At 37.7% G+C, this 21,303-nt stretch overlaps 1 protein-coding gene across 1 annotated transcript in view; it reads right to left on the bottom strand.

Annotated features, from left to right (window-relative positions):
• Window positions 1–10,455: 10,455 nt before the first annotated feature.
• NXPH1 (neurexophilin 1) overlaps window positions 10,456–21,303 on the bottom strand; it is a 326,170-nt gene continuing 315,322 nt past the window's right edge. Inside the window, exon 3 of the mRNA XM_006779255.2 lies at window positions 10,456–15,713. Coding sequence (XP_006779318.1) covers window positions 14,952–15,713 — 762 coding nt within the window. The 3' untranslated portion in view covers window positions 10,456–14,951. The remainder of the gene's footprint in view (window positions 15,714–21,303) is intronic.

Raw genomic sequence — 21,303 nt, 5'->3', positions numbered from 1 at the left:
TGCTGCTTAGATGTGCTACACAGTGTGATTTGGAACATGGTGTAGAGTACATTACATTAAAAAACACTGTGATAATGTTAAATTAGGCATCATTTGGAACAGAGTACAATTTCAGTTAAATGTATTATTAAAAGTGTTTTAAACATAGATTGGAACAAAGGTGATGCCCAAAATGTAAGGACAAAATGTTAAAAAATATAGAAAATTCTCCGTTTAAGGAATGTTTTGATACTATAATTTCTCCCATATCATCTTCATTATGAGTAGCTATGAATTAAAGGATTTTCTTTATTTTGTTTTCAATAATAACAACCCCCAAATATGTCTTCTAATGGGAAAAGTCTTAGATTACAGTTTTCTCTAATCTTTCTAATCTCACTAATTTTTATTTTATATTATACTTGTACAAGAGGGACCATCTCTCTCTTGCCACCACACTCACAAATCCTTATTTCTATAAGAAAAAAATCTGTTCTAAAGATACTCCTGGCCTCTCTGCTCCTTCAGGATCTCTGCCCCTGGGGAACAGTGTCGTATATCTGACAAGTACACGGGCAAAGAATAACTGGGCACGTTTAACTCTGCTGTACCCGTCCAGTTGAGAACAAGCTTGCCCTCCAAAAGTAGGAATTCTCACCTTGCTCATTCTGAAGAATAGTTTGTCTGGTTTTCACAGCATTAAAGAACACTGTGTTATTTTTTATGTTTTATAGAAAATATGGCCCTTCCTAGATTAACACCTGTAATCTGTTTCCAGCTTCAAACAAGATGAAACTCTCATAAAGGTCACACTTCATTCATTAATGTAGAAGAGGGCGTTTAATAGTGCAAGCACCTCTTCAAATTCTCGAACATTTGCAGATGATTATTTGATTTCCTAGAGAATTTAATGGAAGCCTCAGAACAAAGATGGCATGTAAAGGTGATTCCAAAGAAAGCATATTTTACAAGGAAGCAACATAATCAAACTAGTTTTATCTTCTCCTGATATGTCAATGGGAGCCTGAAATGTAATTTCTCAAAAGGTCTGATGAGGCAAACTTCTGGTGGCAGTTTGTGGAGGAGCTGAAGTGGAAAGCCTGTCAGCCACAGTTCTTTCAAAAGCTGGGCTATCTGTCTTTCACTGAAGAGATTTGAGTGACAGCACAGTATCCACTACATCCAACCTTATGGCTGTCTATAAAGAACACTGTGTATATAAAGCCATAAGTAAAAAAAAAATTTTAATTAAATAAGAATAAAATTAAATACAAATAAAGCCATAAGGAGGTTAATGATAAAAGGATTTTTAAAGGTATACTGTAAAAACACTAATAAATTATTTTTAAGTTTATTCAAGATCCCAGAACATTACCAGAAAAATTGAATATTTCATAATGAAAAAGTTTTAAAATTTTATGAACGGCAAACATTCTAAATGTGTGTGTACCTTACACTAGAAATTCAAAATACGTGCAACCAAGAAAATGGTAGACATTAGAGAAAAACTAGACAAAACTAAAATTAATAGTTTCGGGCTTTAATAATCTTCTAGTAGTAAGGGAAAAATAATTATATGCAAAATGGTGAGGGTATAGAATAGTGAAACATTATCAACCGACCAGATATATTGGCATTACAGAAGATCCATGCTGTGAACCATCCACTAAAACAGACCACAGGCCGAATCATTCAGTAAATCTCAGTAAATCTAAAGAACTGAAACCATGTGGAGTATGTTCTCTGACCACTATTGGATTGAAGTAAGCACCCAAAACAAAACGATGTCTGAAAATTCCTAAATATTTGGAAATTGAACAGCATATTTCTAAATACACTATGGTTCTTAAAATGACAAGGAAACATAGTATATTAAAATGAGAAAAAATGAAATCAAAACACATCAACATGTATAAACACACAGATCAATGGAACAATGGCAGACCACTTTTATACTTCCAATAAATTTTTGTAAAGTTGTCAAGATAATTAAATTGGGAAAAATAGTCTTTTCAATAAATGTTTCTGGAAAAACTGTATGTCCATTTGAAAAAACACTTCACCCCACACCTCACAGAACACAAAAGCTAGCTTCAAATGCTGCATAGATCAAAACAAGGAAATAAAAAAGCTAAAACTCCAGAACCTCCAAAAGAAAATAAAGAGTAGAGAAAGATTTCTTAGGGAAAACACCAAAAAAGCACTAACCATAAAAAACAGTATATTGGACTCTACTTTTCTTAAGTTACTATTAAGAAAATGAAAGGCAAGCTAAGGTGAGGAAAATTATTTGCAGCACATAAAGCTGTAGACAAAAGTAGATTTATGGTTGTTCATATAGAAAAAGACATGCAAGTTTTGATTATTACAATAGTTTTATTAACTCAAAATAATGTCACAATGTAACTGTAAATCTACCCTTACCCACCCCTGTATATCTGAAACAGGGCCGATATTCAAAATATAGCCCTGGGCAAAGTAGGTTTACAGTTGCTTGTATGGAAAATAATATAATTAATAAATAATGTTTTGTGTACTCACAACTATAAACCTACTTTTGCCCAAGACTGTATATGAAGAACTTCAACTACTTAAATATTTTAAAGAGTCAAATACATTAAAAGACACTTAAAAAAAAGGTATATAAATAGCAATAGGCATCTGAAAAGATATTCAACCTCATGAGGGATCATGAGGGAAATGTTAACTAAAATTAAATCTTAATGAGGTGTTATTATTATTATTATTACAAAGCTACTAGCATTGCTAAGATTAAAATGACTGACAATACTTAGTATTGTGGAAGAGGTAGGGCCAATGTAACTCACATTCCTGGTGGTAGAAATGTAAAATGTATATAGCCACTTTGTAAACTAGCTTGCTTTTTGTCTTAAAGGTAAGCATACCTTGAAAAAACAACTTAGCAATTCCACTTATGTATCTACCTAAAAGAATTGAAAACACAGTCCACATGTTCACAAGTGTTCAAAGCAGCTTTATTCATAACAGCCCCAAACGGGAAGCAACCCAACTGGCCATCAACACGTAAACAAACATATTGTAGTAGTTCTACACATGGAATGCTAACTTGACAATGGAAAATCTATTGATTCATCCTGGGAGAATCCTGAGTCTTAGCTGGGAGAGGCTCAGGGAAGGGTCCCAAGTTCAATTCCCAGTCAGGGCAAATACACAGTTTATGGGTTCAATCCCCGGTTGGGGTGGATGTGTGAGGCAAATGATTGATGTTACTCTCTCCCCCTTCCCCTCCCCCTTCTTCTCTCCCTTCCTTCCTGTCTAGAATCAATGAGAAGCATATCCTTGGGCGAAGGTTAAAAAAAAGTCTATTGATTCATAGAATACTAGTGCATGATGCATGGTAAGCATTCTGGAAATACATTTTGAATAAGTGAATACTCGGGTGAAAAGTTATGCAGATGGCTCCATACCACCTTTCCTTGGCATCCTTCATGTCCCACTGCAAAAGCTCAGGAGGCACCTTGTTGGAAATCTAAGGATTCATGAAATATATTTGTAAGCCATGACTTTGTCTAGAAATGTTATTTTACAAATATGTAAGTGGGAGCTCCCAGGGAGGGTGGGGAAAATAAGATTGAAGTGTAATAGAGAGAGTGTTAGACTTGAAGTCTGCTGAGTTAGGTTGAGTCCTATTTTCACTGCACGGCATTTTCCTTGTCAGAGCCCTATCAGATACCCTAAACATTCCATTTCTTTCAATGCATCAGAAATTGACTTCTACCTTTACCCATGAACTCTAAATATGTGACTGAAAAAGAAAGGGAAAAAAGGATGATTGAAGGTGTGCGTTAAAAACTTTATTTACCCTCTACCTACTCCTTCATCCCTCCATAATTATCCCTTTAATCCAAAACCATCATTATAAATGGTTATTGAAGTCAAAATAAAATTAAGAATTTATATTGGAGGGAAAGCACAATAAAAGTCATAAAAATCCTTTCTGCAGTTTAATAGATTACTTTGTCCTTCAATCTAAGTGTCTCTGTAGTAAAATTTCTCTTAGTGTGCTAGCACTGCATCTTCCACAAAACAGGTATCAACATGTCTATGAATAATATGAATGAAATACTATCTAGCAGATGTTAATTTCAAGTCACATGATCAATTGTGAAGTAAATGCAATTTTACCTTCCTATAACTTAATTTTTATCTTAAGCTCAAATCCAACCATATGGAAAGCTCTAAAATCTCAGCCAATTGAGGCCAATTTCAGTCTATCTAGGGGTTCTCCCCACCTGTTCCCAAGGTTGCATAAAACTTGCATAAGGCATACATAATGCCATGGTGCTGGGAGGAGATGGCACCTGATTCTCATTCATCATCAACCCACTTTGGTCTCCTCAGAGATACACATCCCACCTGGCTCCAGTTGTCAGGTATAGTAGAGTGCTCCTGCATATGCCCAACCTCAAGGTCAGGTGAGTATATTGGGTTCTGTCAAGTTTATGCCACTCTTGAATAAAATAGAAAACTTTCTGCTTTTCTCATTATACTTTTTTAAATCCTCCAACCCAGGTATGTGCCCTTGACTTGGGATTGAATGTGTGACCCTTCAGTCCATGGGCTGATGATCTAACCATGTAGCCAAACTGGCCAGGGCTCTCATGACACCTTTTACACTCCATTCCCAATGGCCTAGAACTTCAAACAGCCATCTCAACTCCACTGCCAGGCTCACTGCTTCCCCAGATTCCACCCCAAAGCAAGTTCCTTCTGCTCCCAGATCCCCAAGAGCACAAGGCATTTCCCAGAGACATGCTGGTATTCATAATCTTCCTTCCAATAGTGAATTCCCTTTGTTGATAGTATGAATAAGGAGCACCTATTCTGAGTGGGAGTAATGAATGAGAAGGTATTGGCTCTGTATGATCTTGTTTCCAACAAACTCTACTAGATATGATGTAGAACTTGGGCCTTAATGCTCCAAATTCCCCATTTTGATATACTAGTACATAATTCAAGCTAAACAAAAATCAATAAAGAAAATCTTCTTGGTCAAAGTCATTAGGTCTGCTAAATTTTCAAATCTACACTTACATGTGTAGCAGAGGCCAGAATGTGGAAAGTCAGAGAAAGCTCATATGGTCCAAAGAAGTAAATGTGTGTATAAAGGGGTTGGGAGCATGTACTTCAAAAGGTCATGCCTAGCCCTAACCAGTTTGGCTCAGTGGATAGAGCTTCGGCCTGCGGATTGAAAGATCCAAGGTTCAATCCCGGTTAAGGGCATGTACCTTGGTTGCGAGCACATTCCCAGTAGGGGTGTGCAGGAGGCAGCTGATTGATATTTCTAACTCTCTATCCCTCTCACTTCCTCTCTGTAAAAAATCAATAATTATATATATAAAAGATCATGCCTGAGTAATAGCTGAAAATAAAGAAAAACCTGTAAATTAAAGAAAATAAAGAACTACATTTGCAAACTCAGCTAATCCCTTAATTTTTATAACTTATGGGGAGGAAAATTTTACAAGTATTTCAGACTTAAACACAAGTGTGATTTTAATGATAAACTCAATTTTTCCTTAAATTTGGGGTAAAATTAAAAAGTGGAGATCAGCTTAGTTAACAACAAGAAGAGGACTCAAAATTCTCTATAACATGACAATATTTTGAACTTGATTCTAGTTAAACCATTGGAGTATAAACCATTATAGTTTCTGAATTATAGTTAAATTATAGTTTCATTATAGCTAAAGAATGTTAATTTTCAATATTAGGAAATATTGGAACAAGTATCCCTGTTATATTCAGAGGGCCAGGCTACAACAGGCAAAAGTACCACTACGTACATATTCTACTCCCTGTTTTTGTATATAAATCAGGTCTCTAAAAAACTTGAGAAAGTAAAGCAAGAAAATGGTTACAGTTTTTTTGGTGTGTTTCATTTAAGAATAAGATGTAGAAACAGCAACAAAATGAAACATGACAGAAAAAAGACTGAGCAATCCTTCCGAATTTCTCCACCCACTTAAGGTTTATGCATAACACAGCCACGCATTTTTGTTTTCCCTCGGTGGGGGAAAAACAATTCAAGGTGTGTAGCAGAAGGACACATTATGAAATGACATGAAGAGTGTTGACTGAGAACTATATTAAAATTACTTCACTCATTTTTGAGGGGGAAAAAAAAACTGAAGCCATTTGTTGACACTTTCCTAAACATACTGTAGGATTTCCCTGAAACAACATTCTTATGCAGGGACTGAGTGGTCATTCAAAATTACATCATAGCTATTTTCATCCCCTGCCCTGCAACTTTCCATCCTTATGAAGCTCAAAGACACTTCTGGCCCTACATCAACACGATTTCACAAAGACGGGTTTGGGGAACCATACTGGCTGCCACAGTAGTCGACTGGCTTAGGCAATTCTCAGGTAAGTCACCGCCTGCCTCCAAGCATCAACTCCTCATTGCAACAGGGTCAGAATAGGAGCATTTACCCCATAAAGCTGCGCTGCTTAAATGAGGGACCGCATGGACACTGCTCAGCACAGGAAAGGGCTCATCCTTAAGTGCCCAGTAGGTATTAGCTATGATCCAGGACTTGCACCCCTTTCTCTTTGGGGTGAAGGGAGTAATAAAAGAAAATAGTCTGCCTGGCAGGCGTGGATCAATGGTTGAGCATCGACCTATGAACCAGGAGGTCACGGCTCTGGGTGGACTCCATCCCCAGTGCGGGGCGTGCAGGAGGCACCCATCAATGATTCTCTCTCATCATTGATGTTTCTATCTCTTGTTCCCTCTCCCTTCCTCTCTGAAATCAATACAAATATTTGTTTTTCAAAAAAGAAAAGAATCATTGCTTACCTCTTTTAAGAAGGTCGTAAGTTCTGGTTCAGATGGCAACGCAGAAAGATCTTGATGTCACCTCCTCCTCTGCGCAGCACAAATCTATTGCTGCATGTGGGCAATTTCCTCTAACAACTAACTAGCAGAGGCACGCCTTCCATCGGGCACATGCGAGGAGCCCACTGCAAGCTGGTCGGCGAGGATGAGACACCATCTCACTATAAACCCCACCACAGTCAGGAGGAGGCTCGTGAAAACCAGGGGCTTCTTTCTGAGGAGCGAAGGGTTCAGACCCCACATCAAGCACCCCAGCTTTTAAGACCTGAACCTGAGAGAGGAGGCCCCAAAACAGCTGGCTTTGAAACTGGCAGGACTGGCGTCCAAGAGACCCACACAAGATTGTGGGGAACTGAGGACGGGCTTTTAAAGGGCCAGAGCAGACTACCTGAGTCAGGCCCAGCTGGGCCCTTTGAAAAGCCCCCTAGGCCTCACGTGAAAGCAATTCATTTGCTAATTTTGAAACAGGGCCCCCCTGGCAGACACCACTTCACAAGCTCTTTCTGCCTTACTAAAGCCGCCAACAGGTGCCACCTGTGTTTTTTTAACTTGTTAAAATAAAAAAAAAAAAAAAAAAAAAACGAAGACCGACCTTGAAAATTTCCTGAGCAGACAAATCACATAATCCTACACGTAATCAAATCACGTAATCATACAAACAAAAATTAATTTCGTTTATTTTGCAAGTCTAACTTGACCCACATCATTTCTTGCTCATACCTCTAGAAATCATAAGCAAAACATTTCCCCAAAATTGATGAGGCAACCACTATCCAATTCCCCCTTAATTTAAGAAAAATTGAATATGATCACCAATCACTGTGAAGAATAAACAGTCCCTGCTTCCTCACTATATAAGCTGCTTTGTAACAATATACCCCTAGGTCTCACTCCATGTTTTGCTTGGAGTGCTCCCAGTTACAAGCTGTCTTTTGGTGTACGCACAATAAACTTTGGCTGATTACTGCTCTGGTGATTCATTTATTTCTAAACTTTTGACAGCTCATGGCTTCCAAAGTGAGATCCAAGGAAGACCCCAAAAACTCGGAGGCCAGTGAACAAAAGGGTGCTGGTACCCACAGTCCATTGGCTGCACTGTTTTCTCGCTGACCCTGAAGTTTGGGAGTAAATCATTCTCGGACCTGAGCTCAGCTCTCTGAATTGTGAGCTTTCCCACTTGATGGTGCAGGTCTGTGTTTTGTTTGGTGACGCTTCTTGGTAAGTAACCCTATTCTGCTCAAAAGGGAGGAAAACATGTGATTCCCAGATTTGAAACAGCTGTTAAGAAACAGCTGCTACTTCATACCTCTTAGGCAACCTAGGCAAAGGTGGGTTCCACCTGGTCTAAAACTCTTTTTTTCCTTCAAAATAAAAACTGCTTCCTATATGTATACCCACTGTGGAGCAGGATCTTGTGCCTTTATAGGAAATGGTTAACATTTTGGATGATTTGGGATTGTAGTGGCCACTTTGGGGAAACTAACAAATCTAAGTCCACCTTAAGGCCCTCCCTTGACAAGAGAGTCTCAAACCTCTGCCAAGGGAAGGCATTCTGTAGTATGCAGAAGCTTCTAAAAGACAAAAGAACATGAAAAATAGCTCAAAGAAAGTTAACTGTTTTTTAGAGTTCAGAAAAATGGCATAAAATTATGTTTCATCAACCCCTAGGTATTGAGTTAAAATGTTCAATGAAACCATATTTCTTTCCTTCCTCTAAAGAAGGAGATGGGGGTGGGGTGAGACAGAAAAAGAAAAATAGCTCAAAAACAATTCTTACAACATGCAAATAAAATACCTTTAATAAAAATCATTGGTCATCTGAACAGGTTACTTCAACTTTGTCCATCTGCCAGAAACACAATTTTGTTCCAATTGTTCTTTAAAAAAAAAATTAAGTTCTTTATTGTTTAATGTATTACATAAGTCTCCTTTTTCCCCAATTGACCTCCCCCCAGCCGCACCCAACCCCCAGTACAATCCTTCCCCCGCTCCCCCATCTGTGTCCGTTGGTTATGTTCATATGAATGCATATAAGTCCTTTGGTAGATCTCTTACCCCCTACCTGTGGTGGGCAAACTGCAGCTCCCGAGCCACATGAGGCTCTTTGGCCCCTTGAGTGTGGCTCTTCCTAAGCCTTAGGAGTAACCTAATTAAGTTAATAACAATGTACCTACCGATATAGTTTAAGTTTAAAAATTTTGGCTCTCAAAAGAAATTTCAATCATTGTACTGTTGATATTTGGCTCTGTTGGCTAATGAGTTTGCCGACCACTGCCTGCCTTCCCTCATAGGTTGTTTATAAACTAGCAAGTTTTGTATTGTGCTTGATTCATGGCTAAAATTTTAGAATGGAAACTATAACCTTTCTGTTTGCATCTCCCTGTATGTTTATGGAGATATATATATCTTAAAGATGTGATATTTTTCTATGTCTGGGTGTGATTGCCAAAATTAACTTATAAAAAGGAGTTTAATATCAAAAGTATACTGGTGCAAAATTAGAATATGGTTTTCTCTCTGTTAAAAGGACAGTTTCCTTGTATTTATTGGTGGGTGGGCCTTGACGGCCTTATACTGAGATACATAAAAAAAAGAGAGAGAGAGAATTATTGCATGGTCTCACTTACATGTGAAATCTTAAAAAACAAAACACAAAAACAAGCTCATAGATACAGAAAACAGATTGGTGGATGCTAGAGGTGGGGAAGTGATGTCAAAATGGGTGAAGGAGGCCAAAGTATACATGCTTCTGGTTATAAAATACATATGAATGAAATATATAGTATGGTGACTATCTGTATATATAAAAGCCTAAGTGACCAGCCAATCAGCCGACCAGCCAATCAGCCAGTAGGTATGACGTGCACTGACTACCAGGGGGCAGACGCTCAACACAGGAGCTGCCAAGCATCAGCAACTTTGTAGAGTGCCCTCTCACACCCCGGGACCCCTCTGGGGATGTTGGACTGCCGGTTTCAGCCTGATCTCCACAGGGCAGGCCGAGGGACCCCACCTGCGGGAGGGACCCCACTCTGTCCGCAGATGCCCTTAGAGCCCCAGCACCACCCCAGGTATGGCCAGCCAGGGAGGGACAATGGAAAGTTGGCACCAGGGCATGTCTGGCCTGTCTCGCCCAGTCCTGCCCACCAACCACTTTCTAATTAATTTCCTTTCAATGTGCATGAATCTATGCATTGGGACTCTAGTAGTTAATTACACTGTATTACATATTTGAAACTTGCTAAGAGAGCAACCTTAAAAGTTCTCATCACAAGAAAAAAATATTCATAACTGTGTATAGTGCTAGACGTTAGCTAGATTTATTATGGAGATCATCTCAAAATATATACAACATTTAATCATTATGTTGTACACATGAAACTAAGCTAATAAGTAAATTATACTAAATTTTTAAAAATTCCATGAAATACTTTCAACATGCTTAGGCTATGTCATTTGACTATGCTTTCTACCGGAAACTTGTTTAAAATGCAAAGAAATTGATTTTAATAATAAAATTGCATTTCAGAAAATTGATGAAGTAACAGAAAAAATATTTTATTTAAAAAAATACTTATTTGGCAATAGTAGCATTCTAACATTATTTCTTTTAATACAAATACAGTTTACTTCTATATGTGAGTCAAGGAATTTGATCATCAGAGAGCAGTCATCCTCCTTGTCTCTTTGGAGGCCTGACATAGAATTAGGAACTGAAGAGCCCGCACCTGCCAGGTGTATGATGTGAACAGACCTTTAGCTGTGTGTCTAATTCACTGGTTGGAATTTGGGAACCAACACCTGATACCTCCACTAGCAACTGCAATGGCAACAGCCACTATAGCCACTGACAGAAGGTCTGTACATTTTTTGCACCCATCACTTCTGGGACCTTTGAAGTCATCTTCCAATCCATCAGTGATAAAAGGCATCTTCCTGCAAATGCAGAACTATAAACATTAAAATGTTTTTAATCAAATGTGGAACACTTGGTCAGTTGCTTGGCAAAAGTAGTCTCTCCTAATTGTAGGCTGTTTCTCTAGACCTTCCTCACACAAACAAATTGAAACTGAAACTCTCTCATGAGATTTCTGTTCTTTGCCATCCTAGTAAAAAGAGAAATAATTATAAATTTACTTAAAAATATTTCTGATAGAATCAGATATAAACTAGCAAGTGATACACTGTAAATTTTTATTAAGAAAAATTGTTTTCCTCATGTTCCCAACCCCTGAAATCACTTTTTTATATGCATGGGACTCCTGAGAAAAGTTTGAACAAGCAGTTTTTCAGGATTCAGTTCTGGGTATTAAGGTTCTCAGTTTCTGTCATCTACAAATTAGATAAAGAGTAATTATTTTTATGGAAATAAATGCTTTTAAATTTTAAATTTTTGAATGCATCAACTGATTTGCATTCTATTTAAATAAAATGAAAAGATAAATATACAATAGATTGATAATTGAATAGATATCAATAAATGTCAGAAAGTGGTACAACAATCAAGTCTTCCAAAGCTTTATAAACACAGCCATTGGAATTTGCTTCAGGCTAAAACTTGGCATTCAAAGTTGATGGTGGAGACACAAATTCCTTTTCCAAAGAGCTGTTCTCATTGGTGAAGCTGTTCTTACATGTAAAACCGTGGGTTCAAGGGAAAAGACAAACACTTTCTCAGGCTTCTCATGACTTTTTTTAATCTATCCTGTGCAAAAATATGGCTTACAGTTTATTGCTGAAATGTAGGAACCTGAAGATTCCCAGTCCACAGTTTCAAATATAACAAGTGTATCAATTACTTGCAAATAGTAACACCCAGAACTTCAGGACTGAACTGTTAACAGTTTATATCCCTTTTACTCATGCAGAAAAATTCTCACAAAAGCCATAGATCCCCTAAAATGCCCAATTATAACGATACAATGACAATTCATTGTTTTTATCATCACTAGGTAAATCAATAACTTGTATAATTTTTCTTCCATGAGGTAAAAAGCTGTGATAATCATGTCTTCATAACTTCACTCTTACTAAAATGTTTCTGAAACGAATAGATAATAACAAGCCCATGTTCACATCAGGTGTCATCTATTTCCAACTTGAAGTTTTTTTCTGTATCTTAGCTAAGCTGTGAAATAATATTTGAGACTAAAGAAAATGGTTTCCTTAGTGCAGCTTAAAGTTGACTTTTTCCAAACAACAAATGATTTTCTGGCATAACTAAAACTTTACAGTACTTTGTTGAAGCAACAAGTTGCCCTGATAAAGTTTTTATTTGAACCTTTGAAACTTCATATTCATCATCTTCCTTCACCCACTTCCTTGTCTAAAACAGGAAGAGTATACTGATACAAATAGCTTGTCTTTTGAATCAAAGTTCTGTATTATGACCTTTCTATATTACAAATGGAGGTGTTGATGAAGTATGAGTTTAGGAGAAGTGTGTACAGGTCCAGGGAAAAAAAAGTTCTGGAAGTTTGAAATTTTAAAAATGGAAAACATTGTTAGAAGGAAGTTTGCTATGTTTTTCTTTTTCTTTTATTTTTCTTCTAAAGAAAAACTACAGAAAACTGATTCAGTTCATTGAATGTTAGTTATCTATGTTCTGAATGATTACAAAATTTTAAAATAAACATTTCATCAGGAGGCCTAAGAGCAGGGCAGCCAAGCAGAGTTGAAGCATATTTTCATGTCATCTTGAATTGTGGATAGCAAAAGGACAGATTAGGTCACATGGTGAAAGTCATGGTCCACCAAGCAAATGATCCTAGAAAACATTATCTTTCCCTTCTCACTTATTCCCCTTTTTATTAAGAGAGAACTAACTCCTAAGTTATCACTTTGATAAATAAACCCCAGAATAACAAGATTTAGCCATGGAAAGTATGTCCAGCAGCTAGAACTCATGAAGCTCGTATTGCCTGGCAATCCAGACAGTCTGTTTTAACATTAGCTTCTAAATCCCATGGCAAATTAATTAATACCTTGATATAAATGGTTGTCTAGTTATATTGGAAAATTTTGAGAGATGGACATTTAACAGGATGGTGTATCTTTAATTTGCTGTTGAAGCTTCTCATTAGTTAAATCAATTACTGAGCTCTTACTTTAGAACTCTTGTGGTTAGGGGTTCCCTGTAGTACCTTCTGTTATTTTCTACATGAAAACACATTTCTTTCTTTCTATGCAGCATGAAAGGGAAATGAGAAGGGGTAACTGTTCTTTATTCAGCCTCTTTAGTTGACCTTTTAAACTCTTCATATCCCAATCCCCAATTTGTGCCTTTAAAAATGAGTTACCTTACATATTTCTTCTTCTATTTATTTTGCTGGGATTGTATAGAGTAATTATTTTTAAGAAAATGTTTAATATCTGTAAACAATGCTATAAAGATAAGTTTACCTCACTTAGTATAGGTAAATCAAGCACTAAAGCATTCTACTGCTGGTGTAATATTCTCAATTGAGCTGAGTCATTACAGTAGAATATCAGCCACAGTCTTCAGACACCTTGACTTTTTTTTTAAGAAGAAAGATTACCTTCCTCTCAATCCCCCTGCTAAATAAAAACTCTGTACAAGAAAAAGCCCAACCAGTTGCAATTAATTTAGGAGATCTCAATGATCCCCTTGTGTTCATTGATTTTTTGGTATTCTTGAATAATTAACATGACAGTAAAGCAAAAATGTATGCAATGCCCTATGCCACAATTGTTTTCCAGCAGTGAGATGGAAACTCTTAAGTTGTTTTGACTGGGGAACTAATAGCAGGTTAGATAGTTCTGTACAAGTTTAGAGATATATGATGCAAAACCATGTGTTTCAATACATTCTTTTGGTCAGAACCACTTAAATCATCATCCTACACAAGCACATATTGAAACTCAACTTTAAGCATTTTATTTTTATGTACACTTCATTTTGTCCAGAAATAAAATATCTAAATACAGACAGACTGTAATGGTATATGTGTATAGCTGTCAACAATACTTGAGCTGAATAAATGCTTTGTACATTAACTTTCCTTTTTTAATGGAATTCACAGCTACATTGATAAAATGGATTCCTCATATCCTTTTTTTTTTCTTTTTTAACCAATAACAAGCAGAGAGACAAGTACAAGTTAATATTAATAAGCAGCTCAAATAACACTTGATTAAACTATGTACAATACAAACCATTCATACAAATGAAGACTAGGATATTGAATTTATTACAATATTTGTGTGTAGTAAAGATAAGACAGACACTTATAACTTACATGGTGTCTGTCAGGCATTTCCTTTCTTATAGAATGATCAGAACTTGTTTTAACAGCTTTAGCTGGTCTCAACTTTGCAAAAAGTCCAATGGTTGGTGATGAAAGCTGTATTCCAGTATCTGCCCACATGTAAATTCCAAATGTTGGCTCATCTTTACTGAGAACAGGCTCCCTCCATAGAAAAAAGAGCCATCTTGTATCACCTTGAATGTGCCTACAGTATGCTGGAAAAAAAGTTACTACACTTTGTTGTTGTTCATAAAATAAAGAATACTGAGCTCTAAAGACATATTTTTTCCATTTTAACAAGCATATACTCCTACAGTAGTATTTACCAGTACAGCTACTCCAAGCAATAGGTATGCATGAATGGGGACTATTGATTAGCATGTGCTCAAGACTTTAAAAGGGATTTCCACAACAGCAAGTGTTAGAAACCATCCACTGTCAAGTTAATCCTTTTGCCTGATGATATTTTATCCTGAACCATTATGAGTCAGACAATGCAAGCCCTCTGAACGGGAGTCGTGACAGATGCCAGCTGAAATGTGTTCAGTGTGTGTGTTTGTGTACATCTACGTGTGAGAGCATGTCTTCAAGTGTGGCTTGAAAACCTATGGTGATTTACAACTATACTGAGAGGTGAAGCTGACTGGGCAGAAATTACATCAGATTGTTTTCCACTAGCATATTGGCAGCCAGTTGACAAGAGCAGCAGTGTAGACATATTCCAGGCAACAGATGTGACCTTCTTCTCTGAGGTGACAGCCCTGTCATATGACCTTTAACTCCTCAGGCTTCAGTCTCGATCCACCTCACGATCACCCTCATCCCGAGGGGAAGTAAGGTGTGTCGCTGTGATAGTTGTAGTCGGGGCACACTTTCTGTACCAGTTTATAATCTGTACTATAAAAGGAAATGTAAATACAGATCACCTTGAAGGGCTTGGAGCAGAGCCAGGATACATGACTTTGGGTCTGCTCCTGGTAACAGGTTTTTGAAGGGTCATAGTTGCAGAGTGTGTTCTTGGTGGCCTTGTCAACCTTTTCATATTCGATGCGACAGTTAAAGGACTTGGAATCTTTGGCATCAATCACGGTTTGTTGTGCCAAGTCGAATTCCACTATTTTTGTCGGGGGCACCAAGCTGACAGATACATTCCCTTGACCCGTGGAATTATGCCTGAAGTAAACACTAAATGTCCCATTGCCATGATCTACAATTTTCCCAGTTATCAACAGGTTTAGCTTCACTGTTTTGATGTTGGAATGAAAGTCACCCCATCCAAACATTTTCTTAAACTTGCCCGTCTTAACAATGGGCCTTCGCTTGGCCCTGGGCCGAGGCTCTTGAAGGTCCGTGGAGTTCCTCAGCCAGTCCCAGAGGTCTTGCTCAGAATAAGGTTCTGGGGTGTCATATCGCAGGTCTAAATCTGTATCGTTTTCTTTGCCACGAAAAGTCTGTGACAGGAGGCGGCTGATAGACAAGTCTTTGCTGCTTTCTGTCCATATGTGCTTTAGTGTGGATTTGCTGCTTCCCGATTTTAGAAGTTCTGACTTTCCACCATTTGTTAAATTGGCACACGTGACCTGAAAACAGAACAGAAAATGGCATTTACATCTCAGTGTCTGAACATCCAGCACACAGATCAAAGCCCGTTCAGAGAGGCGCAGAATCAAATAATGACACTTCTTAAAGTACCTTCAACATCTGTCCAATATTTATTAATATGTAACAAAATACCACTTCTGGTTTTTTTTTATTTTATTGAGTTTTTACAGAGAGGAAAGGAGGGAGATAGAGAGTTAGAAACATTGATGAGAGAGAAACATCGGCCAGCTGCCTCCTGCACACTCCCCACCGGGGATGTGCCCTTGACCGGAATCGAACCTGGGACCTTTCAGTCCGCAGGCCGATGCTCTATCCACTGAGCCAAACCGGTTTCGGCACCACTTCTGGTTTTACATAATGATGTAAGGGATGAGGTGTAGGTGGATTCAAAAAAGAAAAGAAAAGAAATAGAAAAGAAAGCCACCACTAAACCTGACAAAAAGACTGTAAAAACATTGACTTTGATGAGTCACTAGTTCATCTAACATGAATAAAGCAAATTGAATTCAAACAGAAATCAAACTAAAGTTATGTTTTCTTACCACCAAAATCTAAACAGTTTTAAAGTAAAATTTTATAATTCTTTTTTCTACTTCAGAATTACTATAAGCTTTAAAACTGTATGACTCTCTGAAATATGTCAACCAACATCCTATAGACTTTTGTTAATCCATATCACAATCATGTCAGAAAACTTAGTTTTGCAAAGACTCTGGTATTTTTCAACAGGTCAGAAGAAAATGTTTATTATCATTTATTATAAGTAAGGAACATATTGCATAAGACATACTTTTTTATCTTAAGGGTTTTAAAATGTGGTTTAGGAAAAGGGACATAAATGAAAACATCTAATACACAATATCCCATACATAATGGTCAATCTACAGGGGCTGTACATCCATGGTGCACTGGCTCATGAAGCAGTAATGAAATTGTCCCAAAGAAGGAGGAAAAGGGAATTAAAGTGCAATTTACCAGTGGCATCTGGGAGGGTGGAAGGAAAAAATGTAGAAGCAGGAGACATGATTTCAAGGAAGAAGAACCAATATATTTGAAAGGATTATAAGATTATGGCAGGCAGACAAACCTCTGATTTTCAAGTAGAATAGAAATTTAGTTCTCAATTATACTCTCCACAGCTGTAGCAATTATGAGTGTGAGCTCCAGAGTCAGACCGCCTGAATCTCAATTCAGGATGTGATGTATGATGCAGCCAAGTTCCTTAACTTGTTTATGTTTCTGTTTCACTCTTCGAAAGAGTAGGAGAATGATATCCACTCCTTCCCAGAGCTATTGTGAGAATTAAACAGAATACTCCATTTAAAACACTAAGACAGAGAGTGCCTGAACTATGTTGAGTGTTCAACATTAGTATTACTAACTACTATATACTCTGAATCCCACTGAGTAATATTTTATGTAAATGAATTACTTATAATAGGACTTGAGAGCAAAAATATTTTCCTAAAATAAATCTTCCTTTACATAACCAAAACCTAAAAATATTAGAAAGAAAGCATATATTCTTGAAAGTGCTACTATGACAACCAAAAAAAATATGACAGGTTGAGTAGATAGTAAAACTTACATTAACAAAGGATGAGCATAAGTTCAGCTATTAAACTGTTTAATGACCAGAAGCAGTGGATATTTTTGCCTTCAATGGGATGATGTGAAAGGTTTCCAGTAGTGCCAACAGTCAAGAAAACACTCTAGAACAGTGATGGCGAACCTATGACACGCGTGTCAGAGGTGACACGCAAACTCATTTTTTTGGTTGATTTTTCTTTGTTAAATGGCATTTAAATATATAAAATAAATATCAAAAATATAAATCTTTGTTTTACTATGGTTGCAAATATCAAAAAATTTCTATATGTGACACGGCACCAGAGTTAAGTTAGGGTTTTTCAAAATGCTGACACGCTGAGCTCAAAAGGTTCGCCACCACTGCTCTAGAACAACTCAGTTTGGGTAGAGAATCAGAGCAGGTTTCAACTGTTATCAAGACTGTCTTGAATACTCATATTCTCTCTTTCACTTAGATTAGTAGAGGAGCAGGGCAATGTCTAAAAGCGAATATCAATCAAAAAGGTTGGGATGTAGCAGAAAATAAGATCCTCAGACCTGAAAGATAAAAGAGGTTTGAGGGTCCATAGGAAAGTTGCCAGACCCTTTCAAAACCCCAATTTATGTTGTTGTATTAATAATTCAATAACTATATAGTGACACTCTGCTAATATTGCATTAAATAATACTATATAATAAACCCTAATATGCAAATTGACCAAACAGCAGTACAACTGGTCACTATGATGCGCGCTGACCACCAGGGGGCAGACGCTCAATGCGGGAGCTTCCCCCAATGGTCAGTGCGCTTCCACAGGAGTGCCACTCAGCCAGAAGCCAGGCTCACGGCTGGCAAGCGCAGCAGCGGTGGCAGGAGCTTCTCCCGCCTCCAAGGCAGCACTCAGGAGCCGCAAGCCTGGCTTCTGGCTGAGCAGTGCTCCCACAGGGGGCGTGCCATGGAGGTGGCAGGAGCTAAGAACCCCTCGGGGGTTGTCTGCCTGCCAGCTTAAACCCGCTTAGGCCGCACGTGAACATCCCCTGAGGGGTCCCAGACTGCGAGAGGGTACTGGCCTGGCTGAGGGACACCCCCCCTTTCCCAAGTGCACGAATGTCATGCACCAGGCCTCTAGTAGAAGTATAAGAATGAGACATGGTGTTTGCCTTCAAGGACGTCCCAGTCCAATGGGAGAATCAATTCAGCAAATAACAGTGATGTGACCAATACTATGTACAACATTGTAGGAGGCACAGTCAGAGGTAAAAGGTTGGGATGTAGCAGAAAATAAGATCCTCAGACCTGAAAGATAAAAGAGGTTTGAGGGTTAAGAAGATAGAGATTGGATCAGAGGAGTTCTTCTGAGCATAAGGAACAAACTGGGCAAAAGAACCAAGCTGAAAAGGACATGTCAAACTTGAGACTAGAAAATAGCCTCTGAGCCGTGGGGAGCACTGATAGGGAGGAGAAACAGAGAAAGAACTTGCAGGAAGTCAATAGAATTTGAATAAGGTACCCTGAGGTCAAACTGTGCAGGTTCTGCAAAGACATTTAAGCTTTATCTTACAAGTAATGGGAAATCACCATATTTTGTTCTGTTTTGTTTTTAAGAACGCTGTCCTGGCTCTAGAAGAATCACTGAGTGGACTTTGAAGGGTGGGTTGGTTGGTAGGAAGAGGACTTGGAGAAAGAATGACTAGTTAAATACCTAATTGCAATATTTTATTTCAGAAAGTCAACGAGCCTGAACCAAGGCAGAGAAAAAAAAGAAAAAAAAGAAATGGATGTACAAGATATTTTAGAGGTAGGATTAACTCAACTTGATAATATATTGGCCAAGCAGGAACATGAAAAAGTTAATGTGTTTGCTTACACTATACGGGATACAGAGCAAGTTAGCTGGAAAATAAAATTAAAATCTCATGGGGACATTGAACATTCAAGTGCCTGCAAGTCATTCTGATGAGGCTATTTAAAAGAATGTTTGTAAGATGGGTCCGAAAGTCAGGAGAAATGAGGAGGCGGTGATGTGGATGTAGTATGAGTGGATGGTACTGTATAGATAGAGCCTGGTATAGAGAAGAAGGTGGTGATGACATGTAAAAAAATGCCAGTGCTTTGAGGACAAGCAGAAGAGGTGCCAAGGTAGGTAGAGACAAAAGAGAATAATTGAAGGAAAATAATATTGTAGAAATCACATGAAGATGGGGGGAGGAAAGGCAGGCATGGGCAAGATTGAAATTCCAAGTAAAAGTCTAATACTAAAAGCACTTACAAAAAAGAACCTTGACTTTTGAAATCCACCTTATTAAAGCTACTTTGGACAGTGGAAAAGAGCTAATAATGCCAGATGGGAAAGGAGAACAGCTCGCTTGATACATCTGCTCCCACATGCAGTCAGGACTCATTGCCTTTCTCCTTCTACCGTACTGCTTCACATCTTAAGAACTCTCATCTTTGAAGCACATAAATATGCACATAAAATAGAAATAGATTTTGAGCCTTACTGAATGAACATCATTGTAAAAGAAAACCATGTGCCCAGAACACCCTCTGCCATTGATTTTACAAACATATTAAGAGAGTGTCCTTTTAAAAGTCACCTAAAGATCCTTTGATGTCAGTACCTATGAGGGATAACAAAACTGGGAAGGATATGGCATAAAGATGAGTACAAAGAAAAGCCTGACAACTTCAGATTTATCTAATTCTGAAAGGGCCAATCATTGTGCCTTTTTTTTCTACAATTAATGATAATTTTCTTTATAATAACAAAAACACCAAATATGCTATGATTCCTAGCTGAATATAATGTTCCATGTCAAAAGAGGTCAATGCCCATTTCAGGAGCTGGCTCACTGATTCAATGAGACCATGTCCACAAATGATATGTGTTGCTTGTCTCATTATTTTAGAAACATTGAGAATAATAAAGATTCTTAACATGATGAGGTGTATACATTTTAAAATACATGTTTGTTTTGCAAACATTGCTAAATAGGTATAAAGAAAAAGGTCATTTCTTTCCACCATAAACAAAGACAGGTAACATGAAAGGCATGTCTGGGGCAGGACCTGTGTATAGGACTAGGGAGAAAAGACTACCATGCAATGTTGAGAGTGTTACTACACTTTGATCTAACTCCTTTTTATGTCTTAGGGCCATACTTTAATATATTTTCAGCATAGGTATATAATCATAACATCAATATGTTAGTTATTAAAATATTGTTTGAAGACACCACTTTTGGGTATTAACCACTCCTCAACTTCATTGCCACCTCAATTATGCTCCTGGCCTTATGAGATAAATATAAAAATTACACTCCTGCCCTAACCAGTTTGGCTCAGTGGCTAGAGTGTCGGCCTGCAGAATGAAGGGTCCCAGGTTCGATTCCGGTCAAGGGCATGTACCTTGGTTGCAGGCACATCCCCAGTAGGTGTTGTGCAGGAGGCAGCTGATCAATGTTTCTAACTCTCTATCCCTCTCCCTTCCTCTCTGTAAAAAATCAATAAAATATATATTTTTTAAAAATACACTCCTTTTACATATACTTTCTTCAACTAAAGGTACCTCCAGATGTTTGTGTACCTCTTTTTACAAGCAATAAGATGCCTTTTAATTTCTGCCAACTTGCACATGGTACTGTTGATCTATTACTGTTTAATATAAATAGTTTCAAATTGCTTTGAAAATCATGTACTTATTTCATCAACTGTATGAATACTTGAAGCCAAACAAAAATTTTAAACAACCTGAAGCTTAAATAATGGATCTCTCATCAGTGAATAACTAATCAGCAAAATGCAAAATGGCCTTGCTCTATGATTACAACATCATTTTGGCAGTTTTATGATTCACAATGTTAAATATATGTTGCATACTATTAACTGTTACTGGTTAAGGACAGACTACACCATAGACATTGCAATTAGCATTTTGCATATGGCTCTGAGTTTATTTTGGGTCACATGCTAGCGTGTGCTCTCTCTCTCTCTCTCTC

Source organism: Myotis davidii, unplaced genomic scaffold (assembly GCF_000327345.1).
Source record: "Myotis davidii unplaced genomic scaffold, ASM32734v1 scaffold187, whole genome shotgun sequence".
In the NCBI taxonomy this organism is placed as follows: domain Eukaryota; kingdom Metazoa; phylum Chordata; class Mammalia; order Chiroptera; family Vespertilionidae; genus Myotis; species Myotis davidii.
This window is presented reverse-complemented; position numbering and strand designations above follow the sequence as displayed.